At 46.2% G+C, this 26,215-nt stretch overlaps 2 protein-coding genes across 3 annotated transcripts; both read left to right on the top strand.

The window, feature by feature from the left end:
• Positions 1 to 6,224: 6,224 nt before the first annotated feature.
• LOC128345640 (uncharacterized) lies at positions 6,225 to 17,113 on the top strand. Its single transcript, XM_053297892.1, has 2 exons — positions 6,225 to 8,022; positions 11,350 to 17,113. Exons 1-2 carry the CDS (start codon positions 7,040 to 7,042, stop codon positions 11,384 to 11,386), a joined length of 1,020 nt encoding a protein of 339 aa, XP_053153867.1. The 5' UTR covers positions 6,225 to 7,039; the 3' UTR covers positions 11,387 to 17,113.
• Positions 17,114 to 17,272: 159 nt separating this feature from the next.
• Positions 17,273 to 24,822, top strand: BTF3 (basic transcription factor 3). 2 transcript variants are annotated; one of them, XM_053297893.1, is made up of 6 exons: positions 17,273 to 17,405; positions 17,806 to 17,874; positions 19,719 to 19,832; positions 19,921 to 20,122; positions 23,429 to 23,485; positions 24,523 to 24,822. In XM_053297893.1, the coding sequence occupies exons 2-6, from the start codon at positions 17,806 to 17,808 to the stop codon at positions 24,567 to 24,569; spliced, it is 489 nt and encodes a 162-aa protein (XP_053153868.1). In that variant the 5' UTR covers positions 17,273 to 17,405; the 3' UTR covers positions 24,570 to 24,822. The 2 variants fall into 2 exon arrangements, with proteins under 2 accessions (XP_053153868.1, XP_053153869.1); XM_053297894.1 differs by lacking the exon at positions 17,273 to 17,405 and adding an exon at positions 17,431 to 17,506.
• Positions 24,823 to 26,215: the final 1,393 nt, after the last annotated feature.

The raw sequence follows: 26,215 nt of genomic DNA, 5'->3' as shown, positions 1-26,215 counted from the left end.
CCTCCCGTGCCATCGATTTTGGTTAATCGTTCCAGAGTTGCACGCTCACTGGGCCCTTTTCTCTTCCAGTGTCATTCCCCTTTGTTTTGAAACCACACCCGTGATGTAGTTGCAAATTCAGAAGCGCAGGCGCTCTCCATGACAGCCCCCATGGCCAGTGTGCCCACCCCAACAGTCAGAGAAGCCAAGAAGTGCAGGCGCTCATCTCCTACACCCCTGATTATAAGACCTACCAAGAGGCGCCTCGAATGCAGCAGCTGCTCTGACATGACTTAGACATTTGCATTTGGAGAATACAACAGAGTGCAACCCTTAAACAGCCTTCGCCGGAATGGGCCGGTTTGTTTTCTTTCGACTTAATTCGATCCCATTTTTAAATACTCGCGCCAGTTCGGTCCGGCTCTCATTCAGATGCTAATCCATGATCCGCGGCATGGCGAGGCTCCCGCACTCTCGTCTCGGGGATGCTGCTGCCTTCTGTGCCCTTCTCTGTGTGCGCACTGCCAATAGGGGGCGGGGAGGGAGGGTTTCTTTTAGGTCCTGGGCGTTTTAGCAATAAGCACGTGCTTAATCTGGTATCTGTCAGAAACAGAGGGCAGCGGTTCGATTTCGCCCGTGGGAAAGGGATCGTAGTTCTTACAAGTTCACCTCCGCAAAGCGGAAACAACGGGAGAGGGATTTCCCCTGAGAAAAACGTGGGTGGCTGGGGGAGAAACACCATTGAAAACAGCTTCTCTTTTAGAATGACGGTGAAGTACTTAAATTACTGCTTTAAAGTAATATTGTTGCACAACTATTTCAATATCCGAGATCCAAGAGGTGGTGGTGTTCGAGATGATGTCCGGTGGAACTGCTTTTGTCTAGAATAAGGTCGCGCCCTTCCGACTTGATGCTGAAAAAGTGCTTTAACAGGTTGCAGAAAGCAGAATATCTCAAGTACCTGACACAGAAGTGCAATTTGGCTTTTCCTCACATTGCTCCTCCTGCGCTTTTCGACCACCCAGCCTCTTCCATCTCACTCGTCTACTATCATGGATGACTTCATGGAGGAGAGGTCTATCAATGGCTACTAGTCAGAGGGCTGTGGGCCACCTCCAGCCTCAAAGGCAGGATGCCTCTGAGTACCAGTTGCGGGGGAGTAATGGCAGGAGAGAGGGCACGCCCTCAACTCCCGTCTGTGGCTTCCAGCAGCATCTGATGGGCCACTGTGTGAAACAGGATGCTGGACTAGATGGGCCTTGGCCCTGATCCAGCAGGGCTGTTCTTATGTTCTTATCATCCTATTCAAGTGAAAGAAACTGATGAACGGTGGGAATCGTAATAATAAAGGAACAAACTGATGTGCGGAAGATTTAAGCAACTTCTTTCAGTTCATGCGGTTTTCTGAGTCCATGGGGCTAAAAAATGAAAGTTCCGAAACGGAGGCTATTAAATCTTCTAAATGGAAGGATATTAAACAAAGAAGTGTGTGCACGTGTGAGATGTCCTTATCGCCAACTTTCTCTATAGTTACTTCTATATGTGCAGCCCCCTCCTATGCATCTTTACTTAGAAACAAGCCTCATGGAGTTCAGTGGGGTTTACTCCCAAGTAGATGTGATTCGGAGTGCAGCCTAAATGGAGATACACTATTGAAAAATGCAATGCCATTGCCAAGTTTAATTGAATACTCCAATGTTTATTACCTCTGTTACATCATGCTTATTTTCTCAGACCTTTTCTCTACAAATACAAGTTTCTTCTGTTTCTTTACTATAGTGCTGAGGTTGACCTACTGTTTTTAAGTCTAGATAACACAACCTTCAGTTTGGTTACAGTGTTGATTTAAAAACAAACAACCTTTCAGCTTTTATTTTATTCTATTTTTCCAAGCTCCAAAGATTCCAAAGATCTTCTTTGGTACCTCAGAGTGCAGGGCCTTACACTTCCATCTATTACCCTCTAAATCCCATCTCTGCTAGGATTTATTATTTGAATAATGCTTAGGCACCTGTAATTTGAAGTGCCTTTGAAGGAGACTAATTTAATTCCTTCAATAATTTGACTCCTTCAAATAATTTGAAGGAGAGGAGAGCTGGTCTTGGGGAAGCAAGCATGACTTGTCCCCTTAGCTAAGCAGGGTCCGCCCTCCTGGTTGCATATCAATGGGAGACTAGAAGTGTGAGCACTGCCAGTTATTCCCCTCAGGGGATGGAGCCGGTCTGGGAAGAGCAGAAGGCTTCAAGTTCCCTCCCTGGCTTCTCCAAGATAGGGCTGAGAGAGATACTTGCCTCCAACCCTGAAGAAACTGCTGCCAGTCTGTGAAGACAATACTGAGCTAGATAGACCAATGGTCTGACACAGTATATGGCAGCTTCCTATCTTCCTATGAAATGCTATAAATATAACACGTTATGCCCTTTGTAAGTTATATAAGATAATTTCCTGTTTCCTAAAGGTTTGATCAGAAATTAAGTACTGTTTCTGCAATTCCTCATTCAACCATGAAACTCACTGGGTGACTCTAGGCCAGTCATGTATCTCTCAGCTTAACCTACTTCACAGGGTTGTTGTGAGGATAAAAATAACCATGTGCACTGCTCTGAGCTCTTCCAAGGAAGAGTGGGATATAAATGCAACAAACAAACAACCAGTTTTTAATGGGGAAGACTGTCCTCCTCACCATCCCATTGATTCACAGTTTCTGAAAACCTGACACCTCTAATCACAGACCATTGATGTTAAAGAGGCCAAAGCATTAATCGGAATAGGACTACACTAGTCTGACTGTATGCAATGTGTATGGAGTATATGTTTGCTGTTCCCATCCCTCCAGAAGACTGATTGGGATGCTTTTAAGATTAGATGGCCTTTTGCTGGGGATGATGGGAGCTGTAGTCCAACAACATCTGGAGAACCCAGTTTGAAAACACCAGTTTTAATCTTTAAGGTACTAGCAGGAGACTTTGCAGCAACAGACTGCCACATTTTGAGTTCCTCAGGACAGAAAACATCTGTAAGTTAGCCATGCAGCAAAGGCAGAAGGAGCAGCACTAGAGAGGAGTGCTGTAGTCGTCTAAAGGGTTAGAGACAACAATAGCCTGCAATTCCTGCGGACTTGAGGAATGAGATAAACTGCAAGAAGAACCTGAATGTAGCTTTGCAGAAATGAATGAGAGGTGGTCTTTTGGTAGCAAGCATGACTTGTCCCCTTAGCTAAGCAGGGTCTGCCCTGGTTGCATATGAATGGAATGGGAGACTAGAAGTGTGAGCACTGTAAGATATTCCCCTCAGGGGATGGAGCCACTCTGGGAAGAGCAGAAGGTTCCAAGTTCCCTCCCTGGCTTCTCCAAGATAGGGCTGAGAGAGATTCCTGCCTGCAACCTTGGAAAAGCTGCTGCCAGTCTCTGCAGATGATACTGAGCTAGATAGACCAATGGTCTGACTCAGTATATGGCAGCTTCCCATGTTCCCATGAATAAGGCATGGAACCTGAGCCTATGGCGTATCTAGGGAAAATAGTGCCTAGGGCAAGCACTGAAATTGCGCCCCCTGTCCAACATCTGACACCCATCTTTCAGATAACTTTACCATAATATCAGCTCAAAAATACAAGTCAAGCTCATTAATCTTTTAATATTTCAAAAACTATTTAGCAGTGGACGTAGCCAGACCAAAAAATGCTGGGAAACTACAAATTTCAGTCTGCTGGGGCTCATGAAATACCCAAATACTGTGTGGAAGTGTACTTGGAAAACTAAACAGAAGTCCCTGTCTAATTCTCTACTATGCATTGTAGCATCACGATTACATAAGTTTTAGAAATGAATGGAGAATTTGACTTTTCCCAGATACACTGAAAATAATTAAAGGATATGCAGAGTAAACTGTGTCACTGCTGTCTTTCAGAAAGACAGTTAAAATGAGAGAAAGAGAGCAAGAAACTCCCAGTGGCCTTAATACTAAGGATTTTACACTGATTCAAAGACAAACTCACCATTAATATTATTAAGACATGACATTTAACTCACTTATCACAAGAAGCAAAGTAAGAGCAAATGAATACAATCCTAGTTCATAAACTTCAGCTCAGTATTCACAAGCCCTGATTCTTTGTACATAGCGCCAAAATGAATATGTGTACAGTGACTTATATTATATTAATTTTTTTTAAAAAAGAATTACCTGTAGCCCCTTTGGGGGGCTTCCTAAAGGCTGTGGGGTGGGTGGGTCTGCAAAGGTTCCCCCTCCCTCCGTTGGCCTCTTAATTCACCGCTGCAGGCTGACTTTTGGGCCTGTTTGGGCCTGCAAAGATTGGCGTGGTGACCATTTTGGAGGCTGCCACGCATGCTCAAATGGCTTTTGCGAGGCCTGGTAAGGCCTAGGGCCTCGCAGGGACCATTTGAGCATGTGCAGTGGCCATTAAAAAAAAATTTTTTTTAATGGCCACCGAAAACAAAATGGCCACCACACATGCTCAAATAGCCTCTGCGAAGCCTGGCAAGGCCCAGGGCCTCGCTGTGGCCATTTGAGCATGCATGGCAGCCTTTTTGTTGTAGGCGGCCATTTAAAATCTTTTTTTCATTTTTAAAAATGGCACCCCCCCTTCAAGTGGTGCCTGGGGCACATGCCCTGCCCACCCCACCCTAGATACGCCCCTGCTATGCATATTTACTCAGAAGTGAGTCCCATCGTGTTCAGTGGAGATTCTTCTCTAGTAAAGGAGAAAAGTCTTGCGCCCTTTTCCTTGTATAACCATGTCTCCATGGTGTGTATTTGCTTTTGATATGATACACACTTTTTTTCTTTTTGAGAAGCAGAAGCATCAAAAGGCAAGACAGGTTTCCATTATCTGTGCAGAGCCTAGCACCCGCTGTGCACTGCAGAAATGCAGCAGCAGGAGTAAAAACAGGCTTCCCACGTGTGCTGTCCTATGCATGAACACAGTAGAAAACAAGTCCCATTAGAGTGCAGAAACTGCTTCCAAGTTATTCTGCCTAAGATCGGGCTGCATAGGAACAAACTGGCGGGAAGTTCTCAGCTCTGTCTGTCTGTAGATGATGCAAAAAGGCACCTTTGTTAAAGTGGTGATTCTCTTTATTTAGCAGGGCCAAGAGCAACTGTCCAATCCACCCCCAGCACAGCATCCCTCCGGTGGTGGTTGCTGGTGTCTTATGTTTCTTTTTTAGATTGTGATCCCTTTGGGGACAGGCAGCCATTTTTATTTTATCGATCTATTTATTTATATCTATGTAAATCGTCTTAAGTGGCACGGGGGGAAATGCTTTACTAACAAGCAGAAGGTTGCGGGTTGGAATCCCCACTGCTGCTATATTGGGCAACAATATAGGAAAATGCCGAAAGGTGCGGGAGGAGGCAGTGGTATCCCTTCTGTATTATACCAAAGAAAACCACAGGGCTCTGTGGGGGCCAAGAGTCGACACCGACCTCGATGGCACACTTTACCTTTTTAAACCGCTTTTGGCACTTTTGTTGAAAAGCAGCATATAAATATTCCTCCTATTCGTATTGGAAAATTCTCCTGCAGGACCCACGGCAATGGAAAGGTAGCTGCGGGAGAGCTCACTACCTAAACACACGTACTGAGAAAAGCCGACCACCACGCAACCGGTGCCAGCAGATTGAAAGAGGGACTACATTCTTAATGAATTAACGTATAAGGTAGCCAGATCCTTACAGCAGTTCAAACAAATGGGTTGAAAAATCTTGTGGGTTTTGCTTTGCTGCTAGTGGATCCAACCCAATTAACGCATGCGGTCCGGTCTCCTGCATGTTTATTTGGAAGGAATTTAATCCCAAATAAATGCATTTAGGGTAGCAGCCTTCTTGTGAACTCCAGTTCCGTAAAGAAGCAAAGACAAGAAGGGTATATATCCCGATTGGTGGTGGGACCAGGACCGCGGGAAAGCGCACAGCAAGACTGAGGGGCCTCAACATATTCATTCATGCTAACAGCATCTGGCGGAGTGCAAGGAGACGGCTCGCAGTCCATACATTTCCCCACCCTGGGTTACCCCTCTCAGGGCACCCATATACAAATTACAAAACTTCACTCCCTCTAAGTTCGGGACCGTGGGAGGAGCTGAGCGCGGCCGCGCCGCAGCGGAGAGGCCAGGGCACGTCGCCAGAGCAGCTCACGTGATCGTGCGTATCCAATCGGCGGCGGGAAGCGCTGCTACTATATCTGTCCAGGCTCCTCCCGTTGCTACGGAGTTCCGCTTCCCTCGGCCGGAGGAGGAGGAGGAGGAGGGTTGTTGGCGCTGCTGGCGCTGCTGGAGAAAGCGGGGTGCGCTGCGGCCTCGGGGGCCCGCCGGAGCCGCGAGAGGGCTACGCGCGCCTGCTGGGACAAGTGCCTTCTTCGACCTCCGGAAGCTCCCGCGCTGCTCTTTGCTCCTGCGTGGCCGTGCTCGGGCCGCGCCTAGTTTGGCCTCCGCGCGAAAGCCGCCATTTTAAACGCGCGCCTCCCCGCTCCGCGGCTCTTCTTGGCGCCCTTGGCTCGCGGCCCTCTTGGGCGCTGGGCCTGGCGGCCGCTCCCCTTCCCACCTCTCGGCCTTCACCCGACCCTTCCCCCGCCCCCTGCCGAGCTTCTGATCGAGGCGTCGCTGCCGCGTTCCTGGCCTGCTTCATTCTCGCACGTGGCGGCCTGCCCTTGTAGCTTGGTCTTGGCCTTTGTGGCTCCTGCAAATAAGGAAGGGGTGGGGGGCCTACATAACAGCAACAAAAGCATTTTAAATGATTAACTGTTTTAAATTGTTGCCCTGATTTTCAGGGCTTTTAGCTGCTTTATTGGTTTTATTGTGTTTTAATAGTTTGATTTTAATTGTTAGTTTGTTAACTGTTTTTATCTTGCTGTGAACTGCCCTGGGCCATTTTGGAAGGGTGGAATATAAATATAATAAATAAGTAAAAGAAGTTGGTGGGGAGTTAAGCCTGCCTCCCCATTAAGGATCTGGGTTAACTATAATTTTAAAAAGAGGTGGTGAAGTAAATAAGGGGCTCTCTGCTGCAGTGCAAGGTAAGGCACAAGCAGCCCCTTAGCATGCCTCCGAAAAAGCCCCGAGGCAAAGGGCCTGCTCCAAAGCGAGCACCCTGCAAGTGCCCAGCCCCTGTTTTGTTGTCATCCTCTGAGGATGAGGGTGACATGGCTCTGGCAGTGGCCTTGTCACGGAGCAAGGTCCTGCAAAAAAGGGGCTCTTCCAGTTTGGAAGATGGGGTGGGGCCTAGCCGTCGCAGGCGGGGAACCCAAGCTAAATCTAAGGATGTTTTATTGCAGGAGTTGCAGCTGCGACTTGATGCCTTGGAAGCTGCCATTAAGCACACTGTATCTGCCCCATCTGAAACAGTTCCAGAAGCTGAGATTAAGCAGGAGCCTGAAGCGATTCCAGCTCCTGAGATTAAGCAGGAGCCTGGTGTAGCCAGAGGCCGTCCTTTGGGCAAGTATGGGTCTCCACCTTACAACCCTGCAAGGGGGACACAGCCTGCTAGTCTTAAAAGTCAGCCCTTGCACCCAACAGCACAAGTGAGTGCCTGTGGCCCCAAGGTTCAGCTTCCACCACCTAGTGCACCTGGGGGTGTGCACCTCCCAGCACCATTTGTCCTGGGTGGGTATGCCATGCCCCCAGTGACCCAAGCAGGCATGCCTGGTTATGGGCAGGGCTCTAGCTCAGCCAGTCCTTATGCTGCGCAGCAAGGGCAGGCAGGCCCATGCTGGCAGGGAGCTCTGCCACAGTGGGGCCCTAGGTGCTGCCTGCATGCTACCCTGTGGGGGCCTGTCCAAGGTGGGGTCCCTGACCCTAGGTGCTACCCCTACAGTGATGCTCCCCAGACTCAGGGAGCTCATTTGCACCCCACCACTAAGGAAAAAATATGGAACAATGAGTATGTTGACATCTTCTCTCTTCTTTTCAGTGAGTCAAAGACCGTAACTGTGGACCGTAACTGGTCCAACTGGCTGTCCGGCTATCTCGTATTCGTAGATGTGGTTCTCCAGCGGCAGCCCTGGCGTGCTTACTCCCTCATTAAGTACTTACACATAATTTACCGTGCCCATTCACAGTTTAGTGGTACTGCTTGGGCCAGATATGATGAGCTTTTTCGCATGCGTGCTGCGCATTGCCCCAGCTTGGGGTGGGACAAGCACCATTCTGAGCTATGGCTGCAGTGCATGACTCTTGCCCAGGGTATCCAGGGTGACTATACCGACAGTGGTCATCTCCTGGTGAAATCATCTACCAATCAGACAGTTGAACCCCACCAGTTATGCTGGGAGTTTGGGGCATCTGGATCCTGCTCTAGAAAATCATGCCGCTTTAAGCATGCCTGCTCCAGCTGTGGGGGGTCGCACTCATTTAGGTCCTGCCTCAAGGGATCGGCTTCAAGAGCAGAGTTTTGGGATGGACAGGGAACCTGGAATTCTGGGGGTGGGAGCAGCCCTTCCTTTGGAAAAGGGACCTAGTCCTGTTCATCTGGGTGCTTTGGCGGTGCTGTTAATGTCACTACCCTGGCCATTATGCCGCTAAGTACTTGAAGGAAGTTCTGGTCAGGTTTAATGATCCAATTTCCGTGTATCTCCCCCCCCCCCCAGCTTTTTGCGAGTAACTTAGAATCTGTAGCTGGACTGGATATTAACACAGATAATATGTTCTAGAAGGAATGTAGGGAGGTTAGTTCTTAGCCCCTTCCAACCCTCCGCCTTGCCCAGCCTGTGGATATCTGCTGGGAGTTGTCCCCAAGAGGACTCTCAGGGGGTATTGCCTCATTTACCATTTTGCTTTGCAGTGGTGCAGCTCTCTTTTTTCCTTTATTCCAGTTAACAGTATAGAACTTCAAACTAATATAATGAAGCAAAACTAAAATGGGTTGGTGGGGGAGGAATAACCTTAATGGCTAAAACATATATAATGTCTAAGGATATTATTCTCTACACGCAACTCATTAAAACTGGACCAAATTGCTAGAAATTCCTGCTTACCATTCTGTGAAAGAGACCAGTTCAAATATTGACAGGGAACACACATTGGTTATTTGCAGTTGTAAGTCAGCAGTAGATTTATTCTTCTAGTGTTGTGTAATCCTTTTGCCAATTCACCATTCTCAAAGAATCCATAATTCTTGATGCTATGATAAATTCCATACACTCGGCATCTAGACCAAAGAACATGAGCATCTTTAACAAAGCCTTACAGTTAATCTTGTGAATTTCAGACCAAAATGAAGCAATAACAGGACAAGCCAAAACCATATGTGCAAATCTTCTTGCATCCCAGTTACACATCCATTATTTAGAAGTCTGCAATCAAACTTTATTCAACATTATTGGGGATGTCCAATAAATATAAAACCAGAGCTTCTGCTATATTTACCTCACTACTAAGTTCTAAAAAAGTATTTTTCCATGCCTTGAGTGCAGCCCACCACCATTGATTTAGGAAACAGCAGTCAAGCTTATTATTCCAGAGATATATTTATCAATCTTACATCTTTAAATGTCTAGTAAAGAAAGGTGATTGGTCTAGATGCATCTGAAAGTAGTTCTAAATCTAATACCGGATGGAGTTTCAGAAGCAGCAATTGGATCTAAGCCAAAAAGCCCATGATAAGAACCCCCTTGTGCTGCTGAATAAAGGGCAGTTGTGCTGAGCCGACAGCTGTGGTGGGATGGGGCTACATACTCAGCTGGCAATCAACCCTGCCTCCTTGCCCTTTCCTTAAGTTGCCTTGCCAGTGGAGACGAGAGGTGGCAGGTACTCGTGATTCTCAGTAGGAGGGGGGTCTAAATAGCAGCCGCCATCTAAAGATGGCATTTTCCAGACAGAGGGAGGGGGAAGAGGATCTCTGCCACTGCCCTCCCTAAGATGAATCACCCCCTCCCTGCAGTAGCCATTCACCTTTTGGAATTGTGAGTGAGGGAATTTTTTGGCCCTGCTGTACCACATTGGCCTTGGTCACGGGTCTTTTTTACCCTCATGGGGGTAGGGGATTATTAGCAATTTGGTATAATTTGACTAATTGGCATATGGAATGTCACAACTTTGGTGAGCAGGTTAGCTGGATGGTAAGCATGGTAGAGGGAGACCCTAGAGCAGGCATCCCCAAACTGCAGCCCTCCAGATGTTGCTGACTACAACTTCCAGCATACCCAGCCACAAAAAATTGTGTCTAGGGATGCTGGAAGTTGTAGTTCAGCAACATCTGGAGGTGGGGATGCCTGCCCTAGAGGTATAGGGCAGAAGGGACCAGGCTGCACTTCAAGAAACGAGGGACTGGCCAATGGGCTTCAGTCAACCCCCAGCTGGGCGGCAGGGGGCTTTGCTGCAGCCCATAACCCGTCCAGTCCACTTGGCCTGGTCCCAAGCGAGAAGAGGATCTGCCTTGACTCCTAGGAATAGCTGTCAGGGTTAGACCAGAGATGTTAAGGAGTGCCCTGACCTTGCCATCCAGCTACCTGCATGAAGCATGTTTGGATATGCTGTACATTGCGGCTAATTTCAGTAAAGTTGTGGCCAGGCACTTGCCCTGTGCCCTTATTCCCACTACCTCTATGTGTCGCCTCTTCCTTCATATGAGCACAACAGATGTTTAGCTGAATAAACTGCCAACCAGCGTTCTCAGATAATTGAAAGTCAATAATTAGTCTCAAAAGATTTGAAAACAGAATCAGAAAAAAACACATTGATTCAATGTAACCATACTATGGGAAGTCCAGTTTACTCGAAACATTGAGGTTCCATCAAAAGCACTGTTGAGGTGAAACAGCCATGGAACAGCCTCTTAAAGCTTTGGGGCCTGGAGGTGTCTGGGAATGGAGCCTGCTTTGGGGGCTTGCTCAGCTCACCCATTCTTCGACTAGCTCACCTACTTGGGGCTTGTGGGTTAGTGACTGGGCAAGTCCTCCCACAATGCACATAACTGCATGACTGTGAGGATGCTTCAGCAGGTTTCGTCTGCTGCCTTGTCTCCAAGCTTGGTTGGCTTGCTCAGCAGGGAAAGATTGTAGCCACCTGTTGAGGCTGTCTCCTTTGCTGGGCTTCGACACCTGCAATCTAGTTAGGTTTTGCTGTTCCTGCTGCAGATCTGTGGCCACAGTTTAACCTTGTGTCCTATCTCTTCTTTGGTTCCAAGGGCAACAGGTCATGTCAAAAAAACCCATCATTTCATGTCAGTTGTGCCTCATGAAAAAGAAAGGGGTGCACCTGTTTTTTGCCTGTGCTGTCCATGGTATTGATTGTATTGAAAAAATTTAAAATTCTCACTTGAAATTCAGGAGGCTGGGACACTATAGATTTTTAATTCTGTTTGAATATAGGAGGCTCTTCTATACTGACTCAGTCTCACTGTTGGTCTATGCAGCCTCATGTATGCTGACAGCAGCTCTCCAAGAACATAAAGTGCTTCCAGCTACAGTGTAACCTTCCCAAAAAAGATCCTGTTGTGGAAGCAGCTGGAAAGGAAATGGAAAAGGTGTAGGTGTGCTCTGCAGGAAGTTCAAAGTGGTAAGGTTCACTCTCCTCAGTTCTCCCCAGCACTGAATAAGCCAAAGCCCCACCTATTTAAGAATAGTAGCACTACAAACAGTCTATACATGCAGGTACTGGATTCTTCCAGATCATTAAATCTGGGATCTGCAAAGCTCCCATGCAAGCTCCAAATACAGTCCACACACACAATAGGCTTCCATGCTCCTTGCTAGTACAATCTTTTCTGGCCACATGCTAAACAAGGGCCTTGAGTGATTTTTCATAGCACTATCTGCTGGCCCCATTAATGTGATGTGTATAACATGTACCAGGTTTAGCATGGATGGGAGATTATGTAATGTGGAAAGGAAAGATCATGCCATCAAGTCAGTGTTGACTTCTGGTGACCACAGAGCCTTGTGGTTTTCTTGGTAGAATACAGGAGGGGTTTACCATTGCCTCCTCCCTCGTAGTATGAGATGATGGCTTTCAGCACCTTCCTATATTGCTGCTGCTTGATAGGTATTTCCCATAGTCTGGGAAATATACCAGTGGGGATTCAAACTGACAGCCTCTGGCTCCCTAGGCAAGTTGCTTCCCCACTTCCCCATTGGTGGCTATAAGCAATGGATGGTGGGTGGGCCACTGTGAAACAGGATGCTGGACTAGATGGGCCTTGGGCCTGATCCAGCAGGGCTGTGTTTATGTTCTTAATGTGAACCCCCTGTAAAAAGTGAGCGAACAAGGTGTGATAAAACTCCCATTGTCTGCCTTGGCAGTGGATTGGGAAAAGGGGGGTAGCACTTTCTTCTGAAGGGGAGTTGCTTCTGGACCCATCTTTGCTCCTGAAGGCCCAGCTGGTAACTGTGGCCAAGAACCATTGTACAATTTCTGTCTGATAACAGAGTGGCCATTTAGTGGCCCTTATTAATGTATTGTATACAGTATTGAGAACATTTTTATACCATTTAATAGTTATGAAACAGTTAATCTGTATTAAGTGAATCTGAGCATATACCCTAGTTTAAGAACATAAGTGCTTTGGAAGATCAAACCAATATTCATCCACAGCCCACAGCCCTATCCTTCAAAATCTGCTTGTAATGGGACTCAGTGTACCCATTTAGTGTGCATAGAATTATAGCTCTAGTGCAGCATTTATTGCAAGAATCCGAGCAACCAGCAAGATTAGATGATCCACTGGAAACTGGCCAGTCACAGTCTGCCTTCTGCCCACTTTTGCTCTTCAGCCGAGTACTCATAAATGTTATTTGTGTCACTGGCATCCCTTCAGGCAGGGAGATGATCTAGATCAGTGTTTCTCAATGTTTCTGGAGTCATGGACTGGTACATTATTCATACACAGTTTTCTGGACAAGCAGTTAGTCCTGGACCCCCTCACCCCCAACTCCACCCACCTCCCAAAAAGCAATTTTGGGCAGTTCTCCGGAGCTCATTTCCAGACGGCCCTCTCCTGGATAATGTTCATTTCAAGGAAGTAAAATGAATATTATCCAGCAGCTGCCTAGAAATGAGCTCCAGAGAGTTCCTGGTGGCCCCCGCCAGCCCAAAACTCTTTTTTGGGGGGTGATTTTATGAGTGATGCCTTCATGGCAGAGGATATTGAGCATATACCTGTTCCTGAACCAGGCTTTTTAGGGATGGAGGCTAAAGAACTGAGTCAGATAGAAGTGACAAGAGATGACGTTCTAAACTGTCTGGGAAAATGGAAAACTAACAAATCGCCAGGGCCGGATGGCATCCATCCAGGGGTCCTCAAAGAACTCAAATGTCAAATTGCCGACCTCCTTGATAAAATATATAACTTATCCCTGCAATTGGGCTCTGTACCTGAGGACTGGAGAGTAGCAAATGTAACACCGATTTTCAAAAAGGGATCCAGGGGCGATCCGGGAATTACAGGCCGGTTAGCCTAATGTCCGTTCCAGGCAAATTGATGGAAAGCATCCTCAAGGATAAAATTGTAAAGCACATAGAAGAACAGGCCCTGCTGGGAGTGAACCAGCATGGCTTCCGCAAAGGTAAATCTTGCCTCACCAACCTTTTGGACTTCTTTGAGAGTGTCAACAAGTATGCAGATCAAGGTGATCCAGTTGACATAGTATACCTGGACTTCCAAAAAGCTTTTGACAAAGTCCCGCATCAAAGACTCCTGAGGAAACTTAGCTGTCATGGGATAAGGGGACAAGTACATGTGTGGATTGCTAACTGGTTGAAAGGAAACGGAGGGTAGGTATAAATGGAGAGTTTTCACAATGGAGGGAAGTAAGAAGTGGAGTCCTCCAGGGATCTGTACTGGGACCGGTGCTTTTTAATTTATTCATAAATGATCTAGAAGCAGGGGTAAGCATCAAGGTGGCCAGATTTGCAGATTACACCAAACTTTTTCAGGTAGTGAAATCCAAAACTATTTGTGAGGAGCTCCAAAGGGATCTCTCCAAACTGGAGGAGTGAGCAACAAAGTGGCAAATGCAGTTCAGTGTTGGCAAGTGTAAAGTGATGCACATTGGGACGAAAAACCCCAACTTCAAGTATATGCTGATGGGATCTGACCTGTTGGTGACTGACCAGGAGAGGGATTGTGGGGTCGTGGTGGACAGCTCGTTGAAAGTGTTGACTCAATGTGCGGCAGCTGTGAAAAAGGCCAATTCCATGCTAGGGATCTTTAGGAAGGGGATTGAAAATAAAACGGCTAATATTATAATGCCCTTATACAAAATCATGGTGCTGCCACACCTGGAGTACTGCATACAATTCTGGTCACTACATCTAAAAAAAGACATTGTAGAACTGGAAAAGGTGCAGAAGAGGGCAACCAAGGTTATCGGGCCTAGAGCACCTTTCTTACGAGGCAAGACTACAACACCTGGGGCTTTTTAGTTCAGAAAAAAGATGACATGATAGAGGTCGATAAAATCATGTATGGTGTGGAGAAAGTGGATAGAGAGCAATTCTTCTCCCTCTCCCATAGCACTAGAACAGGGCTGCACAACTCAAATGCCCTGATGGGCCGGAACCATCCACAACTTGGTGTGCAGGGGCCAAGCTCACATTTGAACCCCATGCTAACTTGGCAAAGAGGCACCTTCTAACGTGGTGATTCTCTTTATTTAGCAGGGGGAGAATTACTGGCCCTATCCACCCCCAGCACAGTACTTCCAGTGACTGTTGCTGGTGTGTATCTTATGTTTCTTTTAGATTGTGAGCCCTTTGGGGACAGGGATCCATCCATCTTATTTATTTATTATTTATCTGTGTAAACCACCCTGAGCCATTTTTGGAAGGGTGGTATAGAAATTGAATTAATAATAATAATAATAATAATTATTATTATTTAATTAATTTGTAGCACATTAAGACATTAAAATTAAATATTATTAGTTACTTGTGGCTCTGTTTCCCCTGTCAATAGACCCATAGTTTTAACCAAGGATAGTGGCCAGAGACTGGGTCCTGTCCCTGCTCAATCAGTGGGGCCCCTGGAGTGCATGCCAACCCCAAACAAATGCCAAGTCCTCTCCTCTTCCTAAATTGTTGATGCTTTCAGGCTGCAATGCTAGGCATGCTTACATGGGAGTAAGCCTCACTGGGTACACCATGGAGTATATGACTGAGAAAGCATGCACGGGATGGTGCTATAAGGCAGTTACCAGCTCCTGTCTTGCTGCAGGATACCTGAGGGCCAGTAAAATAGTCCCTGCGGGCCGAATCCGGCCCCCGGGTCTTATGTTGTGCAGGCCTGGACTAGAACCAGGGGTCATCCCATGAAATTGATTGCCAGGAAATCTAGGAGCAACAAACGGAAGTACTTTTTCACACAACACGTAATCCACTTGTGGAATTCTCTGCCACAAGATGTGGTGATGGCCAACAACCTGGATGGCTTTAAGAGGGGTTTGGATAACTTCATGGAGGAGAGGTCTATCAATGGCTATTAGTCGGAGGGCTATAGGCCACCTCCAGCCTCAAAGGCAGGATGCCTCTGAGTACCAGTTGCAGGGGAGTAACAACAGGAGAGAGGGCATGCCCTCAACTCCTGCCTGTGGCTTCCGATGGCACCTGGTGGGCCACTGTGCAAAACAGGATGCAGGACTAGATGGGCCTTGGGCTTGATCCAGTAGGGCTGTTCTTATGTTCTTAAGTACCCAATGCCTCACGGACCGGCACCAGTCCATGGACTGGTGGTTGAGAAACACTGACCTAGATGAGGATTCAGTTAAGGTCCACATTCATAATTGTATCACTAAATGACATCAAAATTCAAATGCTCTTTGTCCCCAGTATAATCCAAAGAAACATCCCATCTAGCTCACAAGAGAAATGCAGATGCACCTTCTCTATTGCCAGCATCCATTACTCAAAAGTCCACTGCCTCTGAATACAGAATATTAGTTTTTGACCTATCATGCCTGCTAGGGAAAATGAGTAAATCTGGATGTCTGAATAAATTTGCTTGAAAGTAGTCAGCATTAAATTTAAAAACACACACCAAATAAGGAACACTTTAGAGAAATGGTAGTTAATGCTGTTCATATCAGTTTGAGAAGGGAAAGAGACTCAATTAGGCAGTGGAGATTATTGCCTCAGTGACTGTAAGCCTCAGCTTATGGTCAGGTTTGTTTCAGCCCAGCCACCAACTCTTGTGTGCTTAACGCACCCATCAGCCTGCACAAATAGCAAGCTATAACTGCTTCTGAGACTTGGCCCACAATAGCAGGAAGGCAGAAAGATCCTGAGGTGATGAAGTGTATTTCAGGTTGCAATGCATATCCAGGATGTCACTTTCTAACTTTTTCTAAGATTTAAAATTATGCAAGTAAGAAAATTAATGCAAATAGTTCTGCAAGTAAGAAAACTGAATTATGTGGGAGGACACCAGAGGGCCCTTTGAACTGAGCTTGGTAACGAATCCAGAGTCAATGGAACTGGAACAACAGAGAAATGACATGGTCCCTGTATTGAGTCCCGCGTCTGGCCGCAGAGATCTGCACCAGCTAGTTTCCGAAGAGGCTACAGAAGCAGCCCCTCGCATCAGATCACAGTAGTCGTGCTTAGATGTGACAGAGACTTTTAAACACCTTGCCCCTACCGCACAACCAGTTTAGCCTCCACTCCATCCTCGAGCATTTCCTCAGCACAGAATTTTGGGAGCAAAAAGAAAAAGGTGGAAAGGAAAACGAGACAGACCAAAGAAATAATCAGAGGGGAAGCACCAGAACGAACCGAGGTGCTTTGCAAAGGATGGTTCTTAAATACTTTTCATAGAAGATTATGAAGACTTCAAACAGTATTCATCTGTATTTTCTAATACTTTTAAAGAAGCAGCCTAACTCCTTAATAAACCTCCCTTAGTTTTCACGGCACATTTCCCCCCGCACTGCACCAAACGTGTCCAGCTGCCCGCTAGAGTGGAAAATCATTGGTGCCAGCAGCAGGCCCATAGGCTTGCCAGCTCTTAACAGAAGGGGCTCTCTCGGAGATGTCTCTCCCCACTGCTGCCCCCATGAAGGCATTAACATCTCCAGGACTGCCTTCAACAGGCATCTGGAGAGATGCCGATTCCTGGCGATTCCAATTTAGCGCTGGGGAGAGCTGGCAGGCAATTGTACTCCCCCAAGGAAGAAAAGCACCTTGACACACACAAGCCCACTTCTGTACCACCTCATGGGCGGCCCCAAAAGCGGAGGACAAGGAACCGCTCGGACTCAAGCACGTGAGCAGCGAGCGACGCAGGGAGAGGGCGGGGCATGAGCGGAGCGCGCCCGCGCGCAGGACGCTGGCTTTCGTCAACGCGTCGGCGCTGCGGAGTGCGGACTTTCCCCTCCCCCTTCCCGGCAGCCATCTTGGCTCCTTCCGCGTGTGTGCGATCCACTCTGCGCGTCTCCCGCTCCGTGCCCTGCCCAGGTTGGGCCGCTTCCTCCTGAGAAGGTATAAAGGGGCCAACTCGGGGTGGGGTGGGGTGAAAGGATACGCCGCTGGCCCTAGGCAGCAGGGTTTCCCCGCTTGGCAGAGGCTTCCGCAGGCGGCCCGTGAGTGGGGGAGAGGGAGGCAGGCAGGCCGGCCCTGGCGAAGTGGGGAGCCGGGGAGCGGGCGCCATTCTCCGCCCGCCTTCGGGCCCTTCGCCAGAATTCTTGGGCGCGGACCCCCGCAGGCCGCCCTGGGAGGGGCCGGGTTGCTCCTACGGGCTGGACAGGGCATGGCTGCCGGGCCGGGCCTGGCGATGTTGGCCTCTCTCTCCAGTAGCCTCGCCGGCAGGCCCGAGAACGCGCGCAGGCTGGGAGGCCCCTCCGTGGCCTCTGCCTACTAACCGTCCCTCTCTCTCCTTTAGATGAAAGAAACCATCATGAACCAAGAAAAGCTAGCGAAGCTCCAAGCACAAGTGCGCATTGGTGGAAAGGTAAGCCGGTGACCGACTCCGGGCTCTCGCTCGCTCGCTGGCCCCCGCCCTCTGTCCGAAAATCCAGTGGGAACATTGGCTTTATTATTGCTAGCAGTGACACTGCCTCGTTCTTATAATCCTCCCATGAGTGATGTGCCAACCCGGCCTTCATGTCTGAGGGATAGTTGCACGCCGTAGTGTCTGTGTTGTAGTTATACTGGACTGGGGGGAATGGGAGGTGACTGGGCGTTCAGTTGTATATGCAGCACTAACCAGTAGGGTGTAATGGGCAGAGACTTGGGTCTTAAGGTCAAGCTGTGGATCCCTGTGCAGTACATCTCCTGGGCCAGCCTGCTCTGTCTTAGAGAGAGGAAAGATTTTTCTCATTGAGGAGGGAAATTGAGAGAGGGACCAAGTCTATTGCTTAGAATTTCACAAAGAAAAAAATGTGTAAAAGTTAAAACAATAGCAACTTGTGCTTCTGGGCTCATGGATTATAGTACTTGAGTGATGACATTAGATTTCACAAAAAGATGAATTGCTTTTTTAAAGAACAAGCTCCACCTGTGCATGTGCACTCACACCCCACCTCAAAAGCTGAGGATGCTGGTGTTGCCTGAATCAGCATAAGGAATGCAGTGTTAAGTACTAGTTATAGTCTGGTAGAGCACACCTGCTAGAGAGTAACACCCAGTGACTTCCGAGAAAACAAGTTTGGGATTCTGTTGTATGGGTTTAAACATGATATATATTTTAAACATATCTACATCAGAATGTGACTGCTTCTATTTACATTTGTACCCAGCCTATGCCAAAAAACAGAATAATTGTTTTTTTCCCTAGTGCTGTTGACTAGACTTACAACCATTACAAATTGCTTGCATCAGAAAGCTGTTTTTATTCAGGGTGGAGTCAGTAGAATTTCATGTCTTAACATGATAAAGGGGAAGTGCTTTTCATTTGGAGTTTATAATTTTCATTTGGCAAACTGATGGTTGCAATTAACTTAATTGAAGTAGGCCAAGCCTTTGGAATAAATTACTCCAGAACTACTCAAATACATAATTTAGTCATGTTGACTTTATTTATTTATTTATTTTAAAATATTATAATTGAATTTTCAAAACTGGTAATAGTCCTGGTGATGTCTGCCATCTTCAGATTTTAATAATTACTAATAATGTCAAAGAACAAGCCATGTTTTAATCTCGATACTGTGATTTGTCCTCCTAAGACCTTTTCCAGCTCTCCCCCCTTAACTTAAGAACTTCAAAGTTCCTAATGATTTGTTCCTAATGTTTGTCAAAGTTCCTAATGATTTGTTCCTAATAACTCTGGACTGTGAATAAGTCTACTGGCAGTGAAATATCTTGAGGGTGTGGCAGTGGTGATTCTTGTTCAGTGCAAATTTTTGTGTTAAGCCAAAAACTGAACTGAATATTCTATCCAAACCTCAGTTAAACTGAATTATTTAGAGGGGTACTAAATGTAAGAACTTGATATTAACTGAACATTGCTGATAAATTTACTGAATTGTCTCTTAGATATACCTATGCTTCTTATTTGTGGTACACTGATGTCCTGAGAGACGTAACGAAACTAACTCTTCTTGTAAATTGAATATTTTCTGCTTGTTTGTATGGGAGTGATGTATAGCTACTTACAAATCTGTCAAACTTCTGTTGGTAAGAATGGTAGCAAAAGGACTACCTGTTTAGCTGATCTAACTTTTGTAGTAGAAGCAGAAACTTGCATAGATAGTTGGGTGTTGGCTATTTTTCTTGTCTAATAATGTATCTTATATATGCTGGAGAGGTTTCTAAATGCTGGTTTGGTAATGACTGTATATTCTTTATCCATAGGGTACTGCCCGCAGAAAGAAGAAGGTTGTCCACAGAACAGCTACAGCTGATGATAAGAAACTTCAATTTTCCTTAAAGAAGCTGGGAGTAAATAATATCTCTGGTATTGAAGAGGTAATGTCTGTCTTCAAAAAATGCTCTAACTCTGACAAGTACTGATTTTAAAAGCTTGATTTAAAACAAAACAAAACTTGTTTTGCAGGTAAACATGTTTACCAACCAGGGCACTGTCATCCACTTCAACAACCCTAAGGTTCAAGCATCTCTAGCTGCTAACACTTTCACAATCACAGGCCATGCTGAGACAAAGCAGCTGACTGAAATGCTGCCTAGCATCTTAAACCAACTTGGCGCTGATAGTCTGACCAGCTTGAGGAGATTAGCAGAGGCTCTACCCAAACAACGTAAGTAGGATCCAATAATATAATCAATTACAATACTGCTTGTACCTTCTAAGGCATAGCCATCAAATGCCAGCCCAGAGGATTTGCAGTGTCTCTGATATAATCAGACTTGGGCTTTGAGTCTCCATGGGAGCGAGCTCTATAACAAGAGCAATCACTGAGATATTTCTGTGTCCTTTTCACTTTGTGCACAGATTAGGTGGTGGTAAGGAGAACTGGTTGAACTTTAGAAATGAGGAAGATACATAGGACATACATACATTTAGGTTTTTTTAAGCCATAGCCAGCACTCAGTTATGTTCAAAGTCTAAAGAATAGGCTCTGGAGCATTTGGTGTAAAGGATACGATATGAAATTATTAGTATAGTAATGGATCTAGGGTGATGTAAAAATTGGGGATTCTTGATTATTATTATTATTATTTATTCAATTTCTATACTGTCCTGCAAAAAATGGCTCCGGGTGGTTTACACAGAGAAATAACAGATCAATAAGATGGATCCCTGTCCCCAAAGGGCTCACAATCTAAAAAGAAACATAAGATAGACACCAGCAACAGTCACTGGAGGTACTGTGCTGGGGGTGGATAGAGCCAGTTACTCTCCCCCTGCTCAATAAAGAGAATCACCATGTTAAAAGGTTCCTCTTTGCCAAGCTACCAGGAGAATGAATGGTTGATGAATGTTTACTGTTGGAAGCAAGTAAAGATTGCTTTATAGATTGCCAACAAATTAGGGAATGTAGAGTAAATATAGTGTTCAGTTGAACTAACCAGTTTTAACACAAGTTAATTGGATCACATATGAGAACTCCAAGGAGTCATGCAGTTTTCCTCAGGCAATATACTACTTTGCTGACTTGGTTTGTCAAACATTCTTTAAAGTTTCTTCTCTAGTCATGAAGGATAAAGCTGTAACTTGGACTTAGGCGGTTTTGTGGAGAATAAAGGTTATTCGTGTGCATGACGTGTGAAGGAGAACTGCGTAATCCAGAACTCCCAAGATAAGGCCATTTTCAGATGTTTGTCCCCAGAGTTTCACCAAGGAGTGAAAGTACAGGGTCTAGCTTTCAGTGGTGGATGGCTATATCTTTGCCGCTTTTAAGCCTAGGATTCTTAGGCTAGTCTGTTATTTTATTTTTATTTTATTTTTATTTTATTTTTATTTTATTTTTATTTTATTTTTATTTTATTTTTATTTTATTTTTATTTTATTTTTATTTTATTTTTATTTTATTTTTATTTTATTTTTATTTTATTTTTATTTTATTTTTATTTTATTTTTATTTTATTTTTATAAATAAATACCCTGCCCAAACTTACATCTCTGGGCGGCTATATTATATAAACACAAGTGAATTTTGGCCCATTGAATAACGGGCGCTAGTAACGGCGCTCCTGGCCCCCCGCCGCCATTCCCCCTCCCTCCGCCGTTCCCCCCCCCACCTTTAAGGGCCAAATCGGCCCAGGCACTTGCCCCCGCCAGGCCGGGGAGACGGAGACCGGGGGCGGAGCGGAGGCCATGTAACTTTTTAAAAAAAATTTACTCCCGCGGCCGACGCTGCCGACCGCCCACCCTCCCTCCCAGCTGCCGAGTCCCCCTTACCCTGGCCGACTGCTGTCGGCCGAAGACAGCCCTTAATTTAAGAGGCAGAGAGGAGCTCGCAAGCAGAGCTCCTCTCTGTGCAAAGCCTCTTGCCGAACTGCCGCTTTGGGCGCAAGGGACGCAAGCGCCCAAAGCGGCAGTTCGGCAAGAGGCTTTGCACAGAGAGGAGCTCTGCTTGCGAGCTCCTCTCTGCCTCTTAAATTAAGGGCTGTCTTCGGCCGACAGCAGTCGGCCAGGGTAAGGGGGACTCGGCAGCTGGGAGGGAGGGTGGGTGGTCGGCGGCGGCAGCCGCGGGAGTAAATTTTTTTTTAAGGTTACATGGCCTCTGCTCCGCCCCCGGCCTCCATCTATTTTGGCCGAGGCGGCGCTGCCGCCTCGGTCACTTTCCCACCGCCTCCTCTCCGGCTTCTTGGGGGCGGCCGCTTCTGGCCGCCCAAGATGGCTGCCGGGTGCCGGCGAGCGTGTCTCCCTTGCCGTTCTGCGCCTGCGCTTCGCGCAGGCGCAGAACAGGGCAGGGAGGCACAGACACACGCTTGGTGTCCGTCCACGGACGGACACCAAGCGTTTTATTAGAGAGGATTCTCCCTGTTTGTTGCCACCCAATGATCCAGACACTGTTGTCCTCTTCTCCCTGAGTTGGCTGGTAGCTGGTCTGGGAAGCACTTCCTAGAGCCAGTTTTTCTCCTGCCTTCTGCAGAGAATGGATGCAGGTTTTAACCAGTTAAATCCTTTGTTCGTTGCCAGGCCAGAAGGCTTCCATCCTTTAAAAAAAAACCCAGAGTAGTTGGCTGCTGTGATTTTATTGTTTATCTTGCTTAATGCAGCATATTTTAGAGCATTGGTAACTACAACTTGCAGCAGCCGCAGCTACAGTTGATTGTGACTGGGGTTTATGGGAGTTGTAGTTCAGCAACATCTGGAGGCCCCCTGGTTGGGAGCCACTGTTTTAGAGGATCTTAAGCCAGCTGTACCTCTACCACGCCCCCCCCCCCCGCTGCCCAGAAGTATCTCAGAAGATGTGGAGGTTGAGTGGTGTCTTGGGCTGTGCCTCCCTAGTCCTTGGTGTTCTCCCATTCAATGCCAGCTGATGCCTGTGCTCCTCTCTCCCACCAGTGGCTGTTCTTGACCCCTTCTGCTTGAAGGCTTCCTGCTTCCTTGCTTGCGGTAGAGGTCTCTTTGAAGGAACCTGCTAGAGGGTGGTATGCATGACAGGAACAGTGGGGGCTTGGAGGACACTGTAACATGGGCCTCCATTTTGAAAGGGCTAGCCTTGGCCTGGTTGCCATGGTGAAAGTCGCCCTGTTGCCAAATAGTCAACTTTGGTGGGAGCTGCTATCTGTTAGCTTCTTGGATACAAGAATGGAATTGAGAAGCTCACTTCTTACTTCCTAGAAAGAGGAGGTAATACATTGCTTGAAGGAGCTTGTGAACAAGTGAAATTTCACAATTGAGTGAAAATGTCTGTATGATACAGCTTTGAGGTTTATTTTTTTTGTTTATGTAATCTTGCAAGCCATGTGCATAGGAAGCCTGTTGTCTATTATGGGAGGCGGATGGATGGGTGTAAAATGTTATTGGGCTGGTACTTGTTGGGCTTTTATGGGATCGATGTTCATGCTGCTTAATTATGGAGTTTTTATTGCAAGCTGGCTGGGCTATTCCTGGAAAAAGCCTAATTTGTTTGTCTTGTGTTTGCTTACAGCTGTGGATGGAAAAGCACCTCTTGCTACTGGTGAGGATGATGATGATGAAGTTCCAGGCAAGTACAGTTTACTTCTCGTCTTGTCTAAATAACAGAGTGCCAGAAATTAATTAAATAGAAGGCAATGCATTAAAGAATACCTTGGTAACAATATTCATAACCATGTACCAAACAAGCCTACATAGCAGGGATCAAAAACGGTTTCAGCTGTTTTTGAGATTGTATCTAAATCTCCCCCCGCCCCCTATCATAATTAAAGCATGGTGCATTTTGATTTGGAGAAATTATTCACTGATGTTTTATCACCATATGCTCTCGATGTATGGAGATAGTTTTTTAATGGTGTGCAGAGTGACAGAGCAATAGCAATAGCACTTACATTTATATACCGCTCTATAGCTGGATGCTCTCTAAGTGGTTTACAATGATTTAGCATATTGCCCCCCAACATTCTGGGTATTCATTTTACCGACCTCGGAAGGATGGAAGGCTGAGTCAACCTTGAGCCCCTGGTCAGGATCAAACTTGCAACCTTCTGGTTACAGGGTGGCAGTTTTACCACTGCGCCACCAGGGGCTCCTGGTGATTAAAGCTATCAATTCACCTAAGATGCCATTCTAAAAATGAGGCAACTATACCAGATACAGTAGAAAATCTGAAATAGATGCCCAGCTCACCTGTTAGGCAGTATCTCTTCCCCAGGTGCTGGCTGTCCAAGAGCACCTCCTAGCCTGTTCCCAAGAACCTACTGCATTATCTTCTGGACTTGAGTTTGTCAGGTGAAGGAGAAAGAACATAATACTGTTGCTAGGCTGTTACAGTTCATTATGGCAAAATACTTTAACTACTATAATGTGGTGTTTCTCCTTCGTTCTGGATTGCATGAATTATTGGTGAGGTGGTAGCAGATGTGCATAATTGGAAACTTGTCCTGGCGAGTGTAATGCCCTTTGATGGATCACTTGCTAAACTGTAAATCTTATTGATTTTTAGAATGAAGGCTGTAAACTGCAACTGTGTTAGGATGAAGGGCATGTAAATAGTAGTCCTTTGCATTTTGTAAGTCTGATTCTTGCTCTTAACTCTCTCTCCAGATCTTGTGGAAAACTTTGATGAGGCTTCAAAGAACGAAGCAAACTGAACAGTCACTTTTTGAGTAAAACTAAAACTTGAAAATCCTATGGAGCTGCTATTTTATATTGTGAATTTTATTTGTAACATTTTTGTACTGATCTTAAGTCTAAGATCTGTAATATTTGGAAACTCCCTAAATTGCAGCTCTCTTCAGTTATTGCTTAGTGCACGAACCACTTAATTATCTGCGGCTGGGTTGAAGAACACAACATGGAAAAGTATTAAATCAAATGCTAATAAAGACTAAATGTTTAGGCAAAGCTCTTTATGTTTTGTACATGGATGATGGATGGATCTTTAGTGACTTGTGAGCAGTTATGTGAAATGAAGCTTGGGCTTTAAACTATTTTGAGTATAACAGTAGAAAATTAGTCTAGACATTTTAAACAAAAGTTTTGACCAAAAAGAGTGGAAAATTGTGCATTCCTAGGTTGTTTGCTAAATCCATTCCTTTTTAATCAGATCTACAACACATTTCTGCCATCATAGATAGTGGAAGAGCTTAAAAGTGAAGTGTGTTTAAGATCACAGCCAGGTGGTTAATTGAATGGCCTATATCACATGTATATTCCTGATCAGGAACTAGTAATGAGCTCAAGTGCTGCTTCCTCTTTTCTCTTAGCCTCACATGTCTGACTTAACAGAATACTCTGTGTTGGTTTAATCAGTTTGCTGACATCTGAATGATAAACTCCTTTCAGACAGATTTGCAATCTTGGTTGCAGGTGCGGCGGAGAGAGTACCTAAATTGCAGTTTCCTAGTTCAGATTAGGGATGTGCACGAATGGTCTTCGGCACCGGCGGGGTAGTACTTTAAGGGCGGGGGAGGGTGTACTCACCTGCCCCCTGCCGCGTTTCCCCCGCCCGCGCTCTAAATTTCAAGCCCCTCAGGGCGGCAGCGTCCCTCTCTGCCACTCCATTCCCATGTTGACCAGAAGTTGCGAGTGTGCATATGCCCGTCTGCTGTGCACGCGCGATGGGCGCATGCGCGCTCGCAACTTCTGGCCGACGTGGGGAACGGGGTGGCAGGGGGGGACGCTGCAGCCCCGAGGGTCTTGAAATATGCAGAGTGCCGGCAGGGGAAACGCGGCGGGGGGCGGGTGAGTACACCCTCCCCCGCCCTTAAAGTACTACCCCCGCTGGTGCCGAAACACCAAATACCACCCCACTGCCGAAACGTTTCGGAGGCCTTTACAATGGCCTCCGAAAAGTTTCGGGCACACGCCTAGTTCAGATGTCATGGCAAACTCTGGTTTCACAAACCAGGAAGTCTTCTCTGAAACCGGGTGCAGTAAGGGACTGAGAGAGCACTCAAAACGCTTTACTCGTTTCAAGGAATGTGATGTCTGAACCAGGCTGTTAAGTCCTTGGCTGTAGATCATAGTCAGACTTGTGGAAGATGCAGGATCAGAGTTTTAAAGAAAGAATATCAGTAGCACTCTAGATACAGACATGAATGCTGGCTTTGAGGTGCTAGTGATTAGTAGGACCAATTTCTAATTCATGACATCTCATAATGCATGTGAATTTAAGAGTTCCCTGTCAAACAGCATGCTAATTTATAACCTGTCCTCACCACAAGCAATCACAAAATGTTTTGAGACTACAGAACAAGCTGCCACATCAGAAACATTTTGTTCAGGATAATCTTTG

Source organism: Hemicordylus capensis, chromosome 2 (genome assembly GCF_027244095.1).
Source record: "Hemicordylus capensis ecotype Gifberg chromosome 2, rHemCap1.1.pri, whole genome shotgun sequence".
Classification (NCBI taxonomy): Eukaryota; Metazoa; Chordata; class Lepidosauria; order Squamata; family Cordylidae; genus Hemicordylus; species Hemicordylus capensis.
This window is presented reverse-complemented; position numbering and strand designations above follow the sequence as displayed.